Consider the following 18,659-nt stretch of genomic DNA (forward strand, 5'->3'; position numbering starts at 1 on the left):
ATATGCGACGTCCTTGGGAGGGCTACCGCGTTAACCGCGTCATAGTAGGGAAGAGTGGGAGAGTGTGTCTTTGGACGCGTCGCGATGTCACGTGTGGCCATTTGCGCCGTGTTCGGAGGGTGTGAATTCAAAAGCGGTCGGCTGTACATTACCACATAAAAAAAGTGATTATGAAAAACGGTAGTCGTATATTTTTCTATTGCAATAAGACATAAATACATAGTCTTGTACTCGTTTCGTCTTGTACAGTAGGCGCACATTGGTAGAGTCCAACATTTGCCGTGAGGTTGTCATGGATAGCGTGGGTATACTAGGCTAGCTTCGGCAGTCAGTCATAATGCCGCAGTCGGAATTTTCGCAAGCGGTGATAGACAAGTCCGTAAGGATTAGACTCATTGGCGGTGAGGTAATACCTCTCAGTAATTGGTGTGTGTAACGCTTTATTACAAAGTTCCTGCTCTGATTATACGTCCTCAGCTTCCTGCTCCCAACGCCTGCGGCAGCGGCCGGCCAGGTCCGTCCGACTTCGCTCAAAAACTCCTCTATGCAGTCTCCAAAACACTTTTCCCGTGATACATGACGACGCAAAGTAAATGCAATTTCCTTTTTGGTGTGGGCGGTCACATTTGGTAGCAAATTTACTCGTCAGAAAGATTGTAGATCTTCTGGACCTTAGCCAGCATGTTCTCAAAGTCAATCTTCAGATCGGTAAGCAGGCCGTCGTTGAAGCCAAAGACCCAGCCGTGGACAATAGGGTAGTGGTTCTTCTTGTAGGACTGCTGAACGGCGGCCGTCTTGATGACGTTGCGGCACTGCTCGACGACGTTGAGCTCGACGAGGCGGTTGTAGCGCTTCTCCTCGTCGGTAATGGCGTCGAGCTCGTCCTCGTGCAGACGGTAGACGTCGCGAATGTTTCGCAGCCAAGGGTTGAGGAGGCCAAGATCCTTGGGGGTCATGGCAGCCTTGACACCACCGCAGCCATAGTGACCGCAGACGACGATGTGCTTGACGCCAAGGTGACGGACGGCATAGTTAATGACGCTCATGACATTGAGGTCGGTGTTGACAACTAGGTTGGCAATGTTGCGGTGGACAAACGTCTCGCCGGGCTCCAGACCAGTAATCTGCTCGGCGGGGATACGGGAGTCACTGCATCCGATCCAAAGGTAGTTGGGGGACTGGCCGGCGCTGAGGCTAACGAAGTAGCCCGGGTCCTGCTCCTTCTTCTGGGTAGCCCACTTGCGGTTGTTCTCGAAGATGCGGTCATGGGACTGTTTGAGGTACTCCTCGACGTCCTTGGGGGTAGAGCCAGCCATTATTTTGGGTTTTGATGTCGCGGGAGGGTGAGAGTGGTCGGGGCCGTTGCAGCAGGAGCTTGCGAAACGTGTGGCGGCAGCAAATCGTTGAGGAAGAGCGACGGTCTGACGAGGCGCAATTGAGGCTTGCCTGGTCAAGGTCGAGCGCAAAGGTCGAGCAAAGGTGCGAAGCGGCAGCATCAAGTGTGAGGAGGGGAAGGCGAGGGGTGGTGGGAGAGCGGGATATATACGCTGGGGTCCTGCAACGGGGTCGGGAGTAATCGCAAGTTTGTAAGAGCAAGTCGAGATAGTGTTACTTGGGATTGATCTGAGCGAATGACGTTGGCGGCCGTAAGTTGAGAGGTGGGTGTGAGTGGGTTGCGGAGCTAGATGGTGCAGTAGCGGCGACGACGAAAGAGTGTGCGACTGGTTGAGTTGTTGGGCTGATGGGTGGTTTTAGCGGCGCGTGAGGGTAACTGCTGTATGTAAGAGGTGAGAAACGGTCAGACAAAGCAGGGTCAGCGTCTTACGATGCCGAGGATTGGTTTGCAGAGGTGTGTAATTGGTAGGGGATTGCGGTGAGATGAGGTGTTTGCTGGTGTTTGTTAGGAGAACTCGAAGCTGGGCAGCCTCAGGCCTCGTTGGGAGGGTCACAGGTGAAGCTACAGGGGGTTACAGCGCATCGTGTGCTGGCGGCGCAGTTTACAGCAGGCTGTACCTTAAGGTACCTAGGTAGTACCTACCTACCTACCTATAACGCAGCTTGTGTACCTACCTAGGTGCTGAGGAAAGCCATCCTGTGCAGCACGTATGGCGACATGTGCCAAGCAGAAGCACCAACTGTGCCACGTCCTATTGTTGCACTGCATAACAAAGATGTATTAGAAATGAGGGGAATCCATGCAGCTGCGGCCGTGATGGATTCGTCTACTAGCCCCGGCCGAATCTTGTTGAGCAGAAAAAAAGCCACATGCGCCTTTGCCAGCAAGAGTAAATTTATCTCCACAGTCTGGTGGTAGCCTGTAGCCTGTAGCCTGTAGGTGAGTTATTAGTCGTGCGGAGAGCGCGAAACCCTGCCCCAGGCTGAAGGAGGGGGAAAGGCACGGGACAGAACGTGCGCAGATGAAGAAGATGGGAGCAGAAAAATTAAAGGGAGTCGTTGTCGCTTTGCAGAAAGGCCTCGCTTTTTTTTACCTCTTTTTTATTGGTTTGTTGTCCTTCGCGTTGGGTCTTGTATATCACAAGCTTTCTGCTCCTCGCACCTTCACAGGCTGCAGCTCATGCATCTGGTCTGCAGCACCAGCCACCGCCAGCCCCAGCTTGGACTGCCAAGGCCTGTTCCTCGGTTCGTCCATCTCCACCATTTGGAGCCCAAGCTAGAGCCTCACACCGCAGCTTGTCCGCTACAGTTGTTCCAGTCCAACCATTTCCAGCGCTGGCACCCCCTGAAAACAGCCTCGATGCCCAGCCCGCACCAGCCACAATGCACTGCTACCTCGACAGCTCGACACCTCTGCTGCACCTCTGCACCTCTGCAACTCGCCAAAAGGCTAAACCGGTGCTTCCGCCGCAAAAAGTCGTCCCGATTGCTCCGCCATCCCGTCCGCCGCCGCCGCCGCCTCTCCCCCCCCCCAGAAAAGTAACCTTACCTTGGCTTGAGCTAACTTCTTCAGAGGTCCAAGACAAAAACTGGAAACCAAGGTTAAACTAACCCAGAGAGAGGAGAAAAAATCCCTGGTCAGCACCTCAACACCATTTCTCGACGTCACAACTTCTCTCCCGTCCACCAAACCGCGTCGACATTTTTCCTCCTCGACGACCTCCTTTGCTCTCCCCCCCCCCCTTGTCGCCGCCACGGAGCTCTGTTGCCACTTGTTGCCGCTGCCGCCGAAAGCACAAGCTGCTATTGATTTGAGAGCTTTGTACTGAACCTCGTCATCGTTGTGGCCGCCTTGATTTTCTCCGCCGTCCCCGTCTCTCCCGGTCGCCAAACAAAACCAGCAACGACAACAGCAGCAGCTTGGCCGCATATCCCTACGCGCGAGGTGTCCGGAAAACACTAAGTCGACAAAGTCTACGCGCATATACACACGCAGCAGCCATGTCTAGACCAAAGCGCGGCGTTCGCTTCTCCCACAAGTCCGGCAACGGCAGCGGCTCAGAGGGCCGCCGGTCCAGCTTCAGCGACGTCAGCGAGGATGGCTCTCCCACGCGCAGCAAGGCGCATCTGACTCTCGAGACTGTCGACGAGGTATGCTTCCGCCCCTTGATGCATCGCCACTGCGCGCATGTCATCATTTGCCCACCGCGCAAGCTCTTGCCTGAAACTAATCACAACAAACTTTCTAGAAACCGCCCACCGCCGAAGAAAAGAGAGCCGAGTACGAAAAGAAAGTGGCCAACTTTTGGACGCGGACGCTGTGGACCTTTGTCATGATTGGCGTCTTCTTTGGCGCCCTCTTCATGGGCCACATCTACATGATCACAATCATCACCGCCATCCAGATCATCTCCTTCAAGGAGGTCATTGCCATTGCCAACGTCCCCAGCCGCGCCCGCTCCCTGCGATCGACCAAGAGCCTTAACTGGTACTGGCTCGCCACCACAATGTACTTTTTGTACGGCGAGAGCGTCATCTACTACTTTAAGCACATTGTCCTCGTTGACAAGGTCCTGCTCCCTCTCGCTACCCACCACCGCTTCATCAGCTTCATTCTCTACGTCTTTGGTGAGATGCCTCCTCTTCGCAATTGCGCCTCCACCTCCTCATCACCCGCTCACAAGCTAACCAACCTAACCTTGCATTAGGATTCGTCTTCTTTGTCGCATCCCTCAAGGCCGGCAACTACAAGTTCCAGTTCACCAACTTTGCCTGGACGCACATGGCCCTCTACCTAATCGTTGTCCAGGCCCACTTCGTCATGAACAACATCTTCGAGGGCATGATCTGGTTCTTCCTCCCCGCCTCCCTCGTCATCACAAACGACATCTTTGCCTACATCTGCGGCATCGCCTTTGGCCGCACCCAGCTCATCAAGCTCTCGCCCAAGAAGACGGTCGAGGGCTTCGTCGGCGCCTGGGTCATGACGGTCCTCTTCGGCATCTTCCTCACCAACCTCATGAAGCGCTCCAAGTTCTTCATCTGCCCCGTCAACGACCTCGGCGCCAACATCTTCACCGGCCTGCAGTGCACCCCCAACCCCGTCTTCCTGCCCGCCACCTACGAGATCCCCCAGTTCTTCTTCCTGCCCCAGCACCGCACAATCACCCTCACCTTTGCCCCCATCCAGCTCCACACCTTTGTCCTCGCCTCGTTCGCCTCCCTCATCGCCCCCTTTGGCGGCTTCTTCGCCTCGGGCCTCAAGCGCAGCTTCAAGATCAAGGACTTTGGCGACTCCATCCCCGGCCACGGCGGCATGACCGACCGCATGGACTGCCAGTTCATCATGGGCTTCTTCGCCTACATGTACTTTCACACCTTCATCGCCGTCTACAAGGTCGACCTCGGCACCGTGCTCGAGACGGCTATTACCAGACTCGGCCCCGACGACCAGGTCGAGCTTGTCAAGAGCATGTGCCGATACCTCGGAAACCAGGGCATTGTCCCCGAAGCTGTATGTACCACATGATGAGCCTCGTTTTCAAGATACCCCTCGGCTAACCCTGCAATAGCTTGCGGCATGTATTGACCACGCCATAGCGGCCAGCTAATGAGCGGATGTGATGAATGATCGATTTCGTTTTAGTTACTTTTTCTTTCCCTCTCTCTCTCGAACAAGACCCTCTTCTTCTTCACGAATATCCCCTTGTCATGTATTCTCCCTCATAGGCGCACAACACATCTATGCATTTCTACAAGTTGGTGGATGAAACGAAAAAAAAACACCCCCGGCTCATCTCATATTGTACGAGCTCAACACTCGATACCACCGAGACTGGGGAAACTGCGATATATGAAGACTCTTTAAAAAACCTTTTTTTTTTTTACTTTTTTCTTCCTTTTTTCTCCCTCTTACTAAAAAAGAACTGATAAAACGTGCTAAATAAAGCAAAGCATGACACGATCCCTAGACCAAAAGCCAACAACATCCTCCACATGCAGGGCTTCTCTCTCCATGTGTATCTTCTCTAATTATAGGCGAGATTTGAACCCGCGAGTCGCTGACCATGTCCAGGTCAGTCTAGCTCGTCCAAGTAAATGCTTTGTGAATGCGTTCGTCTATTCATGATTCATACCATTGTGGCTGGCGCCGTTCGTCTCGGTCTTGTCCACCGCTCCGTTGTAGTGCCCATTCGTCATCGTCACCGTCTTGTTGTGCACGCGTCGCGTCCAGCCGCCCTCGGCCTCGAATATGGCAGCGACGGGCGCCGCGACGGCGAGGAGCTGCGCGTCCTTGAAGCGCGGCGCCACCAGCGACAGGCCGATGGGCATGCCGTGAGCGCCCTGAAACCCGGGCATGTTGAGCACCGGCACGTGCAGCGCCGACCAGACCTTGCAGAAGAGGTAGCTGCCCGTCGTAGAGCCGATGGGCGCCTCGTCGGGCGTGCTCGGCGTCAGCACCGCGTCGTAGCCCGCCAGCACCGCGTCCATCTTGGGCCGCAGCGCCGCGATGCCGTCCACCGCCTCGAGGTAAGCCCGGTGCGAGTAGCCCCCAGACGTCTGGGCGTACCCGACCAGCAGCGCCCCGAGGTGGGCGCGGTTGGCGCGGTACTCGGGCAGGAACGCCGTGCCGCCCTCGACGGCAAGCACCACGTCGTACCACGCGGGCAGTTGGTCAAACTCGGCAGGCAGCTCGACGTCCTCGACGGTGGCGCCGCGGGCGCGCAGCAGCGCTACAGCGTCGTCCACGGCGGCGCGCGTGCCGGGGCCCGCGTGCGGCCACATCATGGTGCGGAACAGTGCGAGGCGCAGGCCGTCGACCGAGTCGAGAGACGAGAGGCGCGCCGACGCCGGCAGGGACGAGTCGTCGTGCAGGCCAAAGGCGTCGGCCAGCAGCACAAGATCGTCTATGCCGCGCGTGAAAAAGCCCAATGTGTCGTAGGTGACGGAGAAGAACTTGAGTCCCTCTCGCGAGATTCGGCCCCAGGTTGGCTTGAAGCCGTACGTGCCGTTGAAGCTCGCCGGCCGGATCACAGAGCCTCCCGTTTGCGTGCCCAGCGCCACGGGTACCTGGAAGTCGCCCACCGAGGCACCCGAGCCGGACGACGAGCCGCCGGGCGTTCGCGACAGGTCGTGCGGGTTGCGCGTCGCCGGGCCCTCCCCGGTCGCGGCGAACTCGGTGGTGGTCGTTTTCCCGAGCAGCAAGGCGCCGGCGGCACGAAGGAGGGTAATGGGAGCAGCATCTACTTTGGGGAAATTGCCTTTGTAGGCACTTGAGTTGAATTGCGTTGGCATATCTATGTAGGTGAAACTGTTAGCCAGAGTGTCGTCGTTGCTGCAGCACGCCGATCTCGGAACGCAATATCAAATCACCTACCTTTGGTGTAAATCACGTCCTTGACACCAATGGGCATTCCATGAAGCGGGCCACGCTGCTCCAGCGGCACGGCGTCGAGAGCGCGAGCCTGCTCCAGGACGTAGTCGCGATCCAGGTAAGCCCAGGCCCGGACCTGCGAGTCGCGCTCGGCAATACGATCCAGTAGCGCACGCACATATTGCTCAACAGTCAAATCGCCGGTGCGAATATAGCCCAAGACCTCTGCTGCCGTGAGGAGATGGGCATCCTCGGCGACGGACGGTGCCTGTGCGGCGCCCATGGTGGCACGGCGCGGGCCTGGAGGCGTAGTCTTGTAAACGGGAAAATACGGCACTCGCCTGATGTGAGTGGGGATATGTGAAGCAAAACGGCGAACCCCACGATATGCAAGTGATCCAAGGGCCGGCACCGTGAAGGTAATAATATAGGACAGCCCTGCTATAGCGGTCCCCTTTTACACTGGAAGCAGTCTGTAGTTTGCAACACCGAGGGCTCCGTATCAGGAAATAAAGAGCGGGAAGCGAGAGAGAGAGAGAGAGAAAGTGGCGACCAAACCTAAAAAACCGGCGCCCAGAAACGTCCGTGGTCGTTAGCTTATATGTTCCCGCGGACGGCTTTCTCCACTGCGCGTGCGCTAGAAGAGACCCTCTCTCTGCCGACAGACACGAGCTGAATGGAGATGATCTGGTGATGTGTTTGTGCGACCTTGGGCTCCTGAAAGAGTGGCGGAGAAGGAAGAGTGTAGAGAAGAAAAAAGGGTGTAGGCCAAGAGATGGCGAAACGGCGGAGGGGTGTGGTGACACGGGGGGGAGGGAGGGAGAAGAGACTAGCTCGTTCGATTCCGGGGGAAGCGGGACATGTATCGTTTTGTCCTACAGGTAAATTAAAACCCTCATGGATAGCCTGTCTAACTTTGAAGATGCTAGTGGCAAGGACGGCGTCGTTCCAGAGGTAGCCTGTCCGGCCGCTCCTCCACGATAGTGTTGGTCAAAGTGGACGGGCTGAAAGCCGGGTAAACAAACGAGGGCGGGAACGGCTGATTCGTTGCCGTTTTGGTATGTAAGCGGGTAAAATGGTCCGTCTCTTCTGCTTTGGAAGCAAGTGGTTGGTTGCTATTCCTATCTCGAAAAATGTCTTTGATGTATACCAAGGGTTTCGTCGGTTCGAATGGTTCGCTTCCCTGCGGCGGCGTGTTTCTTGGGCCCCTGGTCTCCAGGTGTCAGTCAAGGTCAGCCCAGCGATCTTATTCGGCGCATCATATAAGGAGGGTTTCGGATGCGCGTACGAGGAAAGACGACGACAGACCCCTATACGGTCCCGACAGGTTGGATTGCGAGTTTACATGGGTGGGCAGGGTGGGCTTTGGGCGCCCGCGGCAGATTCAGAGAAACGACGACCAGCCAAGGCGACGTCAGAGCACCGTACGATGGCAGGGAAGATGAAAATAGACCAGGGGGGGACGTGGACACAAACCTGGAATACGTCTAACCTTTTTGACCAAGCCGGTCCTACTGGTACACACAGGTATAAAAAGCCTTGCTAGTTCGGGGCTTCTTGAGAAGTTGTCTCATAAACGGGTCCGGCTTGTCTCTTTTCCTTTGGCCAGGAAAGTGTAGTTTGTGCAAACCCTGGATGGTGTGTGTGTGTGTGGCAGTCGAGCCTTTTTTTTTTTTCTTCCCTCGCTCTTTCTCTCTTCGCCGCCGACGCAGGCTGCGGCTCTTGTGATTCGCTTGCACCGACTGACCGGGTTTCTGGACATCCCGCGAGCCCTGCTGCAGGGGGGGCCCCGACGGGTGTCCAATCAGATGCGGTCAGACTTCCGCTCCAGGTTGCGCAAGCTGGCTATAAAGAGGAGTATGCACCAGATGAGCTAAAACTGCCGGTCAGAAGGGTTCTGTCATTGGAGTGGCCAGGGGATGGGAGGGGAAGAGGCTTGGGGGGGCTTTGAGAGGGGGCTCGGTTGGGCACTTTGGTATCCGGGTATCTGGAAAAGCTCCAGCGTCATCGCCCACCGCCAGGCTATGTGGGCTAATTAGGGCCGTCTGGTGTACACACTCTGTTCGGCATGCAAGTGGCAGGCAGTGATGCTGTCGAAACCCGCGTCCAGTTCAGCTGCATGTAGGCGTCCGTTGATACAAAGCTTACACAGAAGAAAGTCTATAGAGCAAGGCCAGTCAGCCCAGTCGTGCTTCCATGGCACCATTCGAGCGCTGGAGGATGCCGGATGCATGGACACGTGTACGAGCCTTGGGCCAAATTTTCTCCTCTGCCGGTCTGACAGAGGAAGAAGCGGGAAGAGACAAAAAGGGCATGCATAATCGCGAAAAAAGGCGATTGAGCCTATATCGGCTACGCAAGACGGCCGCAGGCCCCCAAGCATGACTCCTTATTCGCGCTGATGCACGAGTGAATCGTCAACAGAAGGGTGTACTCACAAAGAGAGACGTAGACTGCGCGCCCAAGAAACACATGAGCTGCGCCAAACGCAAAACATGCAGAGGCTCCATCCCAGGAAATCGGAAATAGGGCATAGACTGGTTTCAGTCAAAGGGGGGTGTAAGCCTCCGCTTTCAATTGCTGGCGCAAGAGGTACGGGGTACTCTGTACGAAACGGCCGAATGAAAAATGACGAAATTTTATTAAATTTTCAAAGAAGAAAAGGGAGAGGACGATGATTGTCCCCGTGTTGACATGGCAAAAAGCAAATATGCATGACAAGTGCGCCAACCAGCGCCGTCTTGGCCAGCCACGGATGGCAGGGATTGGTTTTAGCTGGTCGCTGCTGAAGACGTCGCCCGCCGTTTGGTACTGTACGTTTCACTAAACCTAGTTACGGGAGGAGCGTCCAAGAGGAAAAGCACGCAAAAGCGGTGTGGTGCATGAGAGCTGCCGCCAAGAAGCAAGCCTCCCGGGAATCTGGTTGGACCACCAAGATGGACAGCCTTGATCTAGAGTAGGGCTTCTTTTGTTTCTTTTCCCTCGTTCATTCTCTCTCCCTGTCTTTCTTTCTTCAAGGGAAAAAAAAAGGCGCGACTAGCGGGCGCATATTGTGATGGTCAAATGAGCCACCCGGGCCCTTGCAGGGTATCTGCGAGCTCCGCGCCACGTTTGTTCGGAGTAGGGCGCTCCGAATAACTGCGGGCGTAATATTTGATTACTATCTCATCGACGAACAAGCATACAAGATGCGAAAAAAAAAAAGAGGTCAGGATCATCGTACAAAGGGGAAGAGCACACACACACACACACGCACACCCTTGTAATGAGCAAAGTGGCGCGACTCTGGAACAGTGCATTTTGTAGCTTGGCCAGTTTAGACCAAAAGTCGGCGTAAATTGTCCGCCAATGCATGGCGTCAGGTGTATAAGTGAGTCGGGAAGAAAGACAGCCCTTGCTCGCCATCGAAATCGCTCCGGTGATTCTGTTTGCTTTGAATACGCAAGCAATACATCATCTCGCCATGATTTAGACCACTACCAACGACTTATAAAGACGCGCATCCTGGCCGCGGCCCCCCTCTTTACCTTGCGGGCATGCAACTGCCGACGATGAAAGCGGGCTTGTGCATGATTTCAATCATGGGCTCGCAAGTATGTCGACTCATCCTGGCGGGCCATGTCAGCTGGGCGGTCATGAGGGCCACGAATGGCTGGCATTTTTTCACCGAAGCGGGTTTGTTGTGCCGACTCGACAGAGTAAGGCGCGCAGATGGGCAACGAGCAGTGTGTCATGTTGCGTAGGGCAGAAACACAATGGTGCGCCCGCCACAAATGATCCGCTGCGGCAACATTGCAGGAGCTCTCAGCCTTGATATTTTGTGCATCTTTGAGGCTTTTCCCAACCCGCCCAAAATGAATCTGCTCATCGCACTTATGATGCACGGCCAGGCCAGTGGGCGGTGGTGTAACACGGCGGCCCGGTTGTCTTGAAAGGCCCCGATTCTCGGGTTCGCATCGCACAAACTGACATATATTGGGGCTACACCGAGCACTGTAGCTTTGGTGAGGCGGAGAAGGTCGTGCGATCAGTATATTGAGATTTCAGCACATCGCTGCACTCTTAGTATCAGCCTTTCTGCCTCCCGCGTCATGTTGTGTAACCTAATCCAGCCCGACGACGGCCAAGAGCCCAACCGTTGGAAATAGAGTATAGCAGCAGGTACAGCTACATGGGCAATCATGCATCACATCGCCATGTGATGCAGATGATTGTTGCCCAACGAAGGGATATACGGCAAGTTGCTGAAACTAGTCATCCTGCGACAGCCTCGGCGAAAGTCTTCCTATTGGTAGCCTAGCAACGTTATCGTGCTGCAGCTTTGTCAGCCTCCACAAGCTCCCTGTTTGATTCCGGTGTTTTCTTTTCTGCGATATACTTTCTCGACACAGGATATCGAATTTGAAGCATTTCATCTAATGATGCGGAGTAGAGCCGCGATTTGTTGTACCGTGCACTCGGTGCTTTTCCCGACAGCTGCCGCTGCACCTTGGCCCGTGTAAGTGCCGCTTGCCAGCCACGTCTTCACACTCGACACCTCAACGATGCAATATCCATCTGCTTATTAAAGATGGTCCTGTTAATATCATTCTTCTCAATTGCACAGCGGAAATTCGTGGGCCGGTGCCGCTTTCCAGGCACTTCGCTTCAGCCCGATGGCGGCTATGTTCTGGTGTCAAGTCAACCCCACAGTGCGCCGAGTGCAGTAGCCGCTGGCAGGCAGCGAACTTTCACCAAACATCAACGGGATATTCGCTTCACCATGCTTCAAAAAATCACAAAAGTATATGCAGACCATGTCATGCCCATCGAATGCGATATCTACACCGTCGCGGAGCCAGTGCCGGGCGCGCCTGTCGCTCTCTTCTTCCACGCCGGCGCATTGACGGGCTGGGGCCGCGACTGCGTGCCGCCATGGCTGGTACAGGTATGTCGGAAGAGGGCTGCGATGCGCAAGAAGAAGACGGCCAAAACCAGTTGACTCTGTCGTCTCTGTATTTACTTGAAGCTAAACAGAATAACGCAAACAGGCTTGCTGCAAGCAGAAATGGCCGCTCATCAGCGCCAGCTACCGCCTCATGCCTCAGACGGGCACCGCCGGCCTGGCGGAGGACGTCACGGCCGCGTACGACTTTGCGCAGAGTTGGGACTGCAGCAGTGACAAGAAGCGGCGGGTCATTGTCGTCGGCGCCAGTGCAGGTGCGCAAACTTCTCCATCATCTAGCAAGACGGGGCGTTGCCAACTAACCTCGCCCCCGGCGCACAGGATTCTTTCTGGCCTCGTTTCTCGGCCGCACCGCCAACCCGCCGCCGCTGGCTCTCTTTTCCATTGCCGGCATCAACTCCTTCACGCACCCCTTCTACCGCTCCTCCGTTCTCGTGACGCCCGAGGTCACGCCCGACTCCGCCGTCGAGCCCGCCCTCGCCGGGCCGCTGGTCGTCGGCCGGTCCATCCCCAACGGCCACGACGACGCCAGCATCTTCCGCGTCGATGCGCTTCAGAGCGACGCCGCCCGCGATCCTGCCTGGACGCCGCCCGCGGTGCCGGACACGCGCACGCCGCAGGAGAAGCAGATGTGGGACGCCCGCGCCCTGCTGTACCGGTACTTGATCTACCACAACCGCTGGCCGGACATGACGGCGGCGCTCGACGGCGGACGGGAGTGGCACGCGTGGACGGCGGCGCGCAGGGCGCAGTGGCCGCCGACCGTCATCTTCCACGGAAGTGCCGACTCGGCTGTGCCGCTGGAAGTCAGCGAGCAGCTGCGCGAGGTCATGGGCGCCGACAAGGTGTCGGTGTTTGTGGCAGAGGGTCAGGATCATCTGTTTGAGCGCGCCATGTTTCTGGAGGACGAGAGGCCCGGCATGAATGCGGTACGGGACGCTGTGGCAAAGTTGGTCGAGGTAGTGAAGCAGGCAAATGAGAGAAAGTAAACGCGCAGTGTTTCATCACTCTTAGAGTAGACTTTGGATCTATCTTCTGTCAAATAGAGGCATTTTTCCTGTTAGATTCGGGAGTGGCAGTGGCGTCTAGCTCGTCCAGCTCGTCTAGCTTTCAAGCACAACTGCATGGACAAAACGATTGCCAGCTTGGTCAGCGAAGAATACAGTATCTGCGCATTATTGACTGGGCCATTTTTTCAGAAACTTTCATAACTCTGCCGCATCTGATTGGCTCCATCAGTTGCACATCCTGTTAGTAAATACTCTCGAAAGTCTGCCAAAACTTTGCCGCATCTGATAGACTCCGTCAGTTGCACGTCCTGTTAGTAAATACACTCTCGAAAGTCTTCCAAACATTTCCGCCCTATTCCCAGAACCGCATTTTCCGGCACTAACAACTCAGCCAACCAGCCCAACCACTCAACACTCACGCAGAACTTTTTCGAAGCCAGTCGCCAGTGTCCCACATAATAGGCCCTTTCCGGCGCCGGTGGGCAATTACAGAACGCTGATGTAAGGAACGTCTAAGCAATAAGCGAGCCTGTTTACTGGACAAAGCACTTTGCGCAGATCCCCCTCCCCCGCCCCTACTGGCCCGGCCTGTTGCGGACGGTCACTAATAATTATGCAAGCACCGCCAAACCTATTATTTAGCAAAGTCCTTTTCAAATTTGCAATCGCCCTCAATTAGCCCTGGATATAATTAGAAGAGAATGGCACCGTCTTGACTAAAAAGACCGAAATCGTTCGTCACTCGTCCCTACACCACCAACGTCACTCCAAAGAATTCGCAACCTTTCCATCACGCATAGCCCTTCGTCTATATAACGACCGTCTCTGTTCGCAAGCCTACAGAATTCTCATGTTTCGAATCACACTCAACAACATCTTGACAGCAACTATATTTGCACTCCTCTCCAGTCTCGTCTACATTTACACAGCCGAACCGGCAACTTCAATCATCACGTCTGCAAAGCTCTCTGCAGCCAAGCGGCTCTTGACAAACCGTCACTTTTCCACCACCGCCATTCACAACAAAAGATCCGCCGCCATGACCGCGACGTCTTCTGCTGTTCCCCGCACCATCAGCAAGGCCTTTTTGGCCGTCGAGCAGTCCGAGGGCCAGGGTGCCCGCGTCCGCCGCTCCATCGGCACGCCCGCCCTGCGCAACTTTACGCCCTTTTTGATGCTCGATCACTTTTCCATCAAGCCCGGCGCTGGTTTCCCCGATCAGTACGTTTTTTTTTCTTCTTTCTATCTTTTTGCTCTTGATTTTTTTTTTCTTCATCATCGCTAACATCACCACGCAGCCCCCATCGCGGCCAAGAGACCATCACCTACCTCCTCGAAGGCGCTGTCGACCATGAGGACTTTACCGGCGCGCGCGGCACCATCAACGCCGGCGACCTGCAGTTCATGCGCGCCGGCGAGGGCGTCGTGCACGCCGAGATGCCGCGGCAGAACCCCGACGGCAGCGCCAACGTCGGCCTGCAGCTCTGGGTCGACCTGCCCCAGGACCTCAAGTACTCGGAGCCGCGGTACAAGGACCTCCGCGCGGCCGAGATTCCCCACGTCGAGGCCGCCGACGGCAAGGCCACCATCAAGGTCATCTCCGGCCAGAGCCACGGCGTCGAGTCGGTCCAGGACGTCGCCTACACGCCCGTCTGGATCCTCGACGTGACGCTCCGTCCGGGCGCCCAGGTCGTGCAGCCGCTTCCGCAAGGGTGGAACGCCTTTGCCTACGTCCTCGAGGGCGACGTCGTCTTTGGCAAGGACGGCGAGGGAAACCGCCTTCCCGTCGCGCAGTACCACAATGCCGTATTCAACAAGGAGGGCGACGCCGTCTATGTCGAAAACGACGCGGATGCGACCCGCGACGCCCGCCTCGTCATCGTCGCCGGCACCCCGCTCGACCAGGAGATTGTCCAGTACGGGCCCTTTGTCCTAAACTCCAAGGAGGAGGTCGTCCAGGCCCTCATGGACTACCAGTCGCACTCGAATGGATTCGAACGCGCAGAGGGGTGGCAGTCGGAGATTGGCAAGAGCATGAGGCATTGAATGCGGTATGCCTTGCATTCTCAACGGGGAAAGTAGTAACTCTATAATTGAGAGGTTGGTTTGATTTTTGGTGTTTACAATAGAGAATGAGTATCAGTGTACTCGTAGCCAAGACATTGACCATTACAGCAATTGTTGCTTTTTGTACTTAGCCATCTTGAATTTCATTTTTGACGAAGAATCGCTTCCATTAGATCCCGTGACCAGTAGCTATGTAGCAAAAAGCTGAGTGTTAACCGTCTTGCGCCTGTGCAAGGTTTACGATACAATGTGTGTGTGTGTGTGTGTATACAGTGCACTTAGGCAAAAGGTGAGTAGAGACTCATCTTAAACCATAGAAGCCTGAGGTCGAGCACGTCAGGTACAAAGTGTGATCTGGAGTCTAGATGGATATTCAGAAGATTGTCGAGGCACGGGCAAGAAATCGAACAGAGCAGTAATCGTAAAAACCAAATATTATCTATTAATGCCTGGGTCGCTAGACGAGTCAAGCGACCAAGCCGGGCAAACGATCAGGTTTATTTCCTTTAAAACACTTGCGGCGTAAGAACCAGACATTAAAAATCCCTTTGTCCATTCCCGTCGTTACCATTAGAACAAGAACAAGATCAGTAAACCATATCGACCCTCATGGAGCCTGCCTAGCACCTCGTGAATAGTCGAGAGCCGAGTACCACGTGCTGTCTAGATTTGCCCAAGTAGGTTCTTCCAGCTCAAATGCGACACCCAGATGACCGATCCTATCGAGATGCATGAGGTGGGGTATTATGTGACAAACATGTGCATCATGAAGAAGAAAAAATTGAAAAAAAGACTCAGGTCCTTTACAGGAGGAGAGCGGCAATACCAGCGGCGGCAGCAACGACACCAGCAGGGGCGGTAGCCTGGGCAGCAAAGTTCTTGGAGCTGCTAGAGGAGCTGGAAGCAGCGCCGCTATCCTCGGTGGAAGATGAGTCGCCGTTTCCGTTGCCAGAGCCCTCGGAAGAGCTAGGAGCCGCGGTAGTCTCAGAGCCGGAGCCGGAGCCAGTGGAGGTGGCATCGCCAGAGCCCTCAGTGGAGGTGGCACCAGAGCCGTCGCCAGACTCGGAGCCAGTGGTAGACTCGGAGCCAGCACCAGTGCCGGTGGAAGTGGCACCGTCAGAGCCAGTGGAGGTGGCACCAGAGCCATTGCCAGACTCGGAGCCAGTAGACTCGGAACCAGAGCCAGAGCCAGTGGAGGAGCCGGAGCCGTTACCACCAGCACCGCCAACGCCAGAGCCAGAGGTACCAGTAGCCTCGGAGCCAGAGCTAGAGCCAGTAGAAGAGGCACCGTCACCACCGTTGCCGCCGCTACCAGAGCCAGTGCTAGTGGCAGATCCAGATCCAGATCCAGAGGAAGAACCGGAGCCAGAGCCGCCGTCACCACCATTGCCATTGCCATTGCCACCAGCACCACCAGCGCCACCGGGGTTGATGGTGACACCAGCGCTCTTGCAAGCGGCGATACCGTAGGCGACAACCTGGGCGGCATCCTCACTGGGGCAGATGGCACCAGAGCAGTCACGGAGACCGTAGCCGAAGTTGACGTTGTCGCAGAGGCACTTGAGGTCGTTGGGGGTGCAGCCGAGCTCCTGAGCCTTGGAGGCAGCCATCATGTTGTTGGCGCAAGTTTGCTGACACGTCATGTTAGTTGTGAAGCTAATGTGGTCGAAGGTAACGTCTACTTACACCGCACTGAGCCAGGCTAGAGAGATCCTGGGCAACGGCGACGGCGGCCAGAGCGCTGATAGCAACGAAGGTCTTCATTGTGATGGAGGTTAGGTTAAAAACACGGGCTCTGTGTCGGAGATGATTGTTAGCGGATGCTCAGACGTGGTGCGAGTGTCTGCGTAGGGTAGGATTGAAAATTTCAAAGAACGCCCGAGCACCGAGACAGAAAGGCCTCGGAACGACTTCCAACCATTGGGGCAATTGTCGTTCCAAGAACCTCGAGTGTTGCGAATGGGCGTCATCTCGGAGGGTGGTGAACATGAACCACGAGGTGCGGCCATTCGTACGTTGCTGAGATGCATACGATGGAAGAGGTGTGCGGTGTAAGACTGGAGGGAGGAGGCAAGACATACTGTTTGGAAGAAGTGTTTTAAGTCGACGAGACAAAGCACAGGGCTGAGAGGTGTTGCAGGGAAATCTTGAAAGGAACACTTGAGGGAGATGGACCGGTGGCAGTTGAAGCGTGAGGAGGAAGAGAAGAGAAGAAGGGATCTCGAGAATGGGGGGAAGGCAGGCAATTAGTAGTGCAGCGAGAGCGTGTCTGGGAAACGGCAAACGGCAACCGGGGCGGGACCAATGGACCAAGAGAACGAACTCTTAATTGTGGATAACTGATGAGCGTCTGCCAGCTGGTGGGCGTGGGCAGGCGGCAGCTGGCAGTTGGCAGAGGACAGCCAGCAAACGGAGGCATGATGCCCTGGATTGGCTTTGCTTGCTGTCTCGCCGCTCTCCAAGCTCCAAGGTTACTAGCGCAAGACGGCTGCGCGCGATGCAAGGTATGGGAGTAGCGTGTGCAGGTACCTCGCGTTACAAGCGGGTACGTGCAGCGATACTTTGCTGTTTGCCGGAGGAGAGGGGGAGGGCCTGTTGGGGGCTGGCTTGGCTGGCCCAGTGGTCGGCGACTGCGCTGGGCTGGGGTAGCACTGGCAAGGTACCTCTAATCACGGCCGAGCTGGGGCCTGTAGCGTAACCTGCTCCTGGCTGGAGGAGGCCGACCAGAACGCGCTAAAATCGGCCCAGCACTAGCCACACAGGCGGACAGGGGTGCCTCATCACGGCTCAAGGTAAAGGGAGGTGGAGACGAGCTCCGTCATTGCTCTCTCGGTCTCTCGCCATTTTTCCGCTCCATCTTGCAGCCAACAGCGGGGATTGCGTGGATTGCCTCTGGGAACAAGGCAGTTCAGCCCAGCAAGGCCCAGCAAGGCCCTGTATTTCCCACCACGGCTAATCTGGTGAGGCGCAGGCATCATCAACCGTATCGGAAGGAAGTGTGTGACGGCAGACTCGCTTTCGTCATGATGTAACAATTACAACAAAGTGCATACTGGTACTGGTACTGCAAGGCGAGCAGCCAGCCACACCCCTTGGCAGGTACAGCTATCATTGATCTTTATTTATTCTCGTCATTTATTTGTTTATTTATTTATTGTCTCTAGCACGGTCCTATGTAATAAATTTTGATTCAGCCCGCGCTAGGCTCCAGGAACCAACCTGAGTAGTGCGCTGTAAACAACGCCCAAAGCCCATCTCTCGCCTCTGTTTGGCTGGGTTCCTCCTCGCTGCGCTCTAGCGGGCTTTAGCGGCCTCCCTCACTGTAAGATGCCCACCAACTCTGCTGTAGGGCGCCCGCCAGTGGAGCCGACTACCTGAAGCGAAATGAAGAGGAACATAACATCGCACCACCCAAGCAACCAAGCCGGTCAGCCGAACCACCTGTGCGGATTCAGCAGCGTCAGTTGACCACTCGATTGAAGTGGCTTTCACTTTTTAAATTACATTGTCCTGATTTTCTTCTTCTGCGCTCTTCTGTCGTGCAGCTGTCCACTGTCTCGAATGTAACAGCGAGCTTACTTGCCAACTTGTTAGCGCCCCCAGTTTCTGGATTTGAAGTTGTAGACAGGTGAAAATGAACTCTGACACGCCGCTTTGCCGGCTACGGCAATCCCAGGCATGGGGATCCAAAGGCAATTCGCGCTCTCTTTACCAACGATGCTGCGCCGGACAAGCGAGATTTCCCCCAGTGCTACACCACGGCACGCCTTGTCTCAGACCCCGCGAGCCTAGCCGTGCTTAGATGCCAGCCACAGAATCTCCCTCCCTTAAGAACGGCCATTTGGGATCGGATCCCCTGAATTCCTTT

At 55.6% G+C, this 18,659-nt stretch overlaps 7 protein-coding genes across 7 annotated transcripts; 3 read left to right on the plus strand and 4 right to left on the minus strand.

Moving 5' to 3' along the window:
* Nucleotides 1–638: 638 nt before the first annotated feature.
* Nucleotides 639–1,316, minus strand: LMH87_003407 (uncharacterized protein; the record flags this gene model as incomplete). The annotated part of the gene is made up of 1 exon (XM_056192695.1): nucleotides 639–1,316. One exon carries the CDS (start codon nucleotides 1,314–1,316, stop codon nucleotides 639–641), a length of 678 nt encoding a protein of 225 aa, XP_056048196.1.
* A 2,080-nt stretch (nucleotides 1,317–3,396) lies between these two features.
* LMH87_003408 (uncharacterized protein) lies at nucleotides 3,397–5,006 on the plus strand (the record flags this gene model as incomplete). The annotated part of the gene is made up of 4 exons (XM_056192706.1): nucleotides 3,397–3,546; nucleotides 3,645–4,023; nucleotides 4,104–4,909; nucleotides 4,968–5,006. The coding sequence occupies 4 exons, from the start codon at nucleotides 3,397–3,399 to the stop codon at nucleotides 5,004–5,006; spliced, it is 1,374 nt and encodes a 457-aa protein (XP_056048197.1).
* Nucleotides 5,007–5,427: 421 nt separating this feature from the next.
* LMH87_003409 (uncharacterized protein) lies at nucleotides 5,428–7,052 on the minus strand (the record flags this gene model as incomplete). The annotated part of the gene is made up of 3 exons (XM_056192718.1): nucleotides 5,428–5,456; nucleotides 5,532–6,692; nucleotides 6,773–7,052. The coding sequence occupies 3 exons, from the start codon at nucleotides 7,050–7,052 to the stop codon at nucleotides 5,428–5,430; spliced, it is 1,470 nt and encodes a 489-aa protein (XP_056048198.1).
* Nucleotides 7,053–9,828: 2,776 nt separating this feature from the next.
* LMH87_003410 (uncharacterized protein) lies at nucleotides 9,829–10,123 on the minus strand (the record flags this gene model as incomplete). Its single annotated transcript, XM_056192729.1, has 2 exons — nucleotides 9,829–9,907; nucleotides 9,993–10,123. 2 exons carry the CDS (start codon nucleotides 10,121–10,123, stop codon nucleotides 9,829–9,831), a joined length of 210 nt encoding a protein of 69 aa, XP_056048199.1.
* A 1,408-nt stretch (nucleotides 10,124–11,531) lies between these two features.
* LMH87_003411 (uncharacterized protein) lies at nucleotides 11,532–12,703 on the plus strand (the record flags this gene model as incomplete). Its single annotated transcript, XM_056192740.1, has 3 exons — nucleotides 11,532–11,696; nucleotides 11,800–11,968; nucleotides 12,036–12,703. The coding sequence occupies 3 exons, from the start codon at nucleotides 11,532–11,534 to the stop codon at nucleotides 12,701–12,703; spliced, it is 1,002 nt and encodes a 333-aa protein (XP_056048200.1).
* Nucleotides 12,704–13,574: 871 nt separating this feature from the next.
* LMH87_003412 (uncharacterized protein) lies at nucleotides 13,575–14,770 on the plus strand (the record flags this gene model as incomplete). Its single annotated transcript, XM_056192755.1, has 2 exons — nucleotides 13,575–13,945; nucleotides 14,023–14,770. The coding sequence occupies 2 exons, from the start codon at nucleotides 13,575–13,577 to the stop codon at nucleotides 14,768–14,770; spliced, it is 1,119 nt and encodes a 372-aa protein (XP_056048201.1).
* Nucleotides 14,771–15,594: 824 nt separating this feature from the next.
* Nucleotides 15,595–17,210, minus strand: LMH87_003413 (uncharacterized protein; the record flags this gene model as incomplete). Its single annotated transcript, XM_056192766.1, has 5 exons — nucleotides 15,595–16,422; nucleotides 16,478–16,532; nucleotides 16,582–16,586; nucleotides 16,873–16,915; nucleotides 17,203–17,210. 5 exons carry the CDS (start codon nucleotides 17,208–17,210, stop codon nucleotides 15,595–15,597), a joined length of 939 nt encoding a protein of 312 aa, XP_056048202.1.
* Nucleotides 17,211–18,659: the final 1,449 nt, after the last annotated feature.

This window comes from Akanthomyces muscarius, chromosome 2 (genome assembly GCF_028009165.1).
Source record: "Akanthomyces muscarius strain Ve6 chromosome 2, whole genome shotgun sequence".
NCBI lineage: Eukaryota > Fungi > Ascomycota > Sordariomycetes > Hypocreales > Cordycipitaceae > Akanthomyces > Akanthomyces muscarius.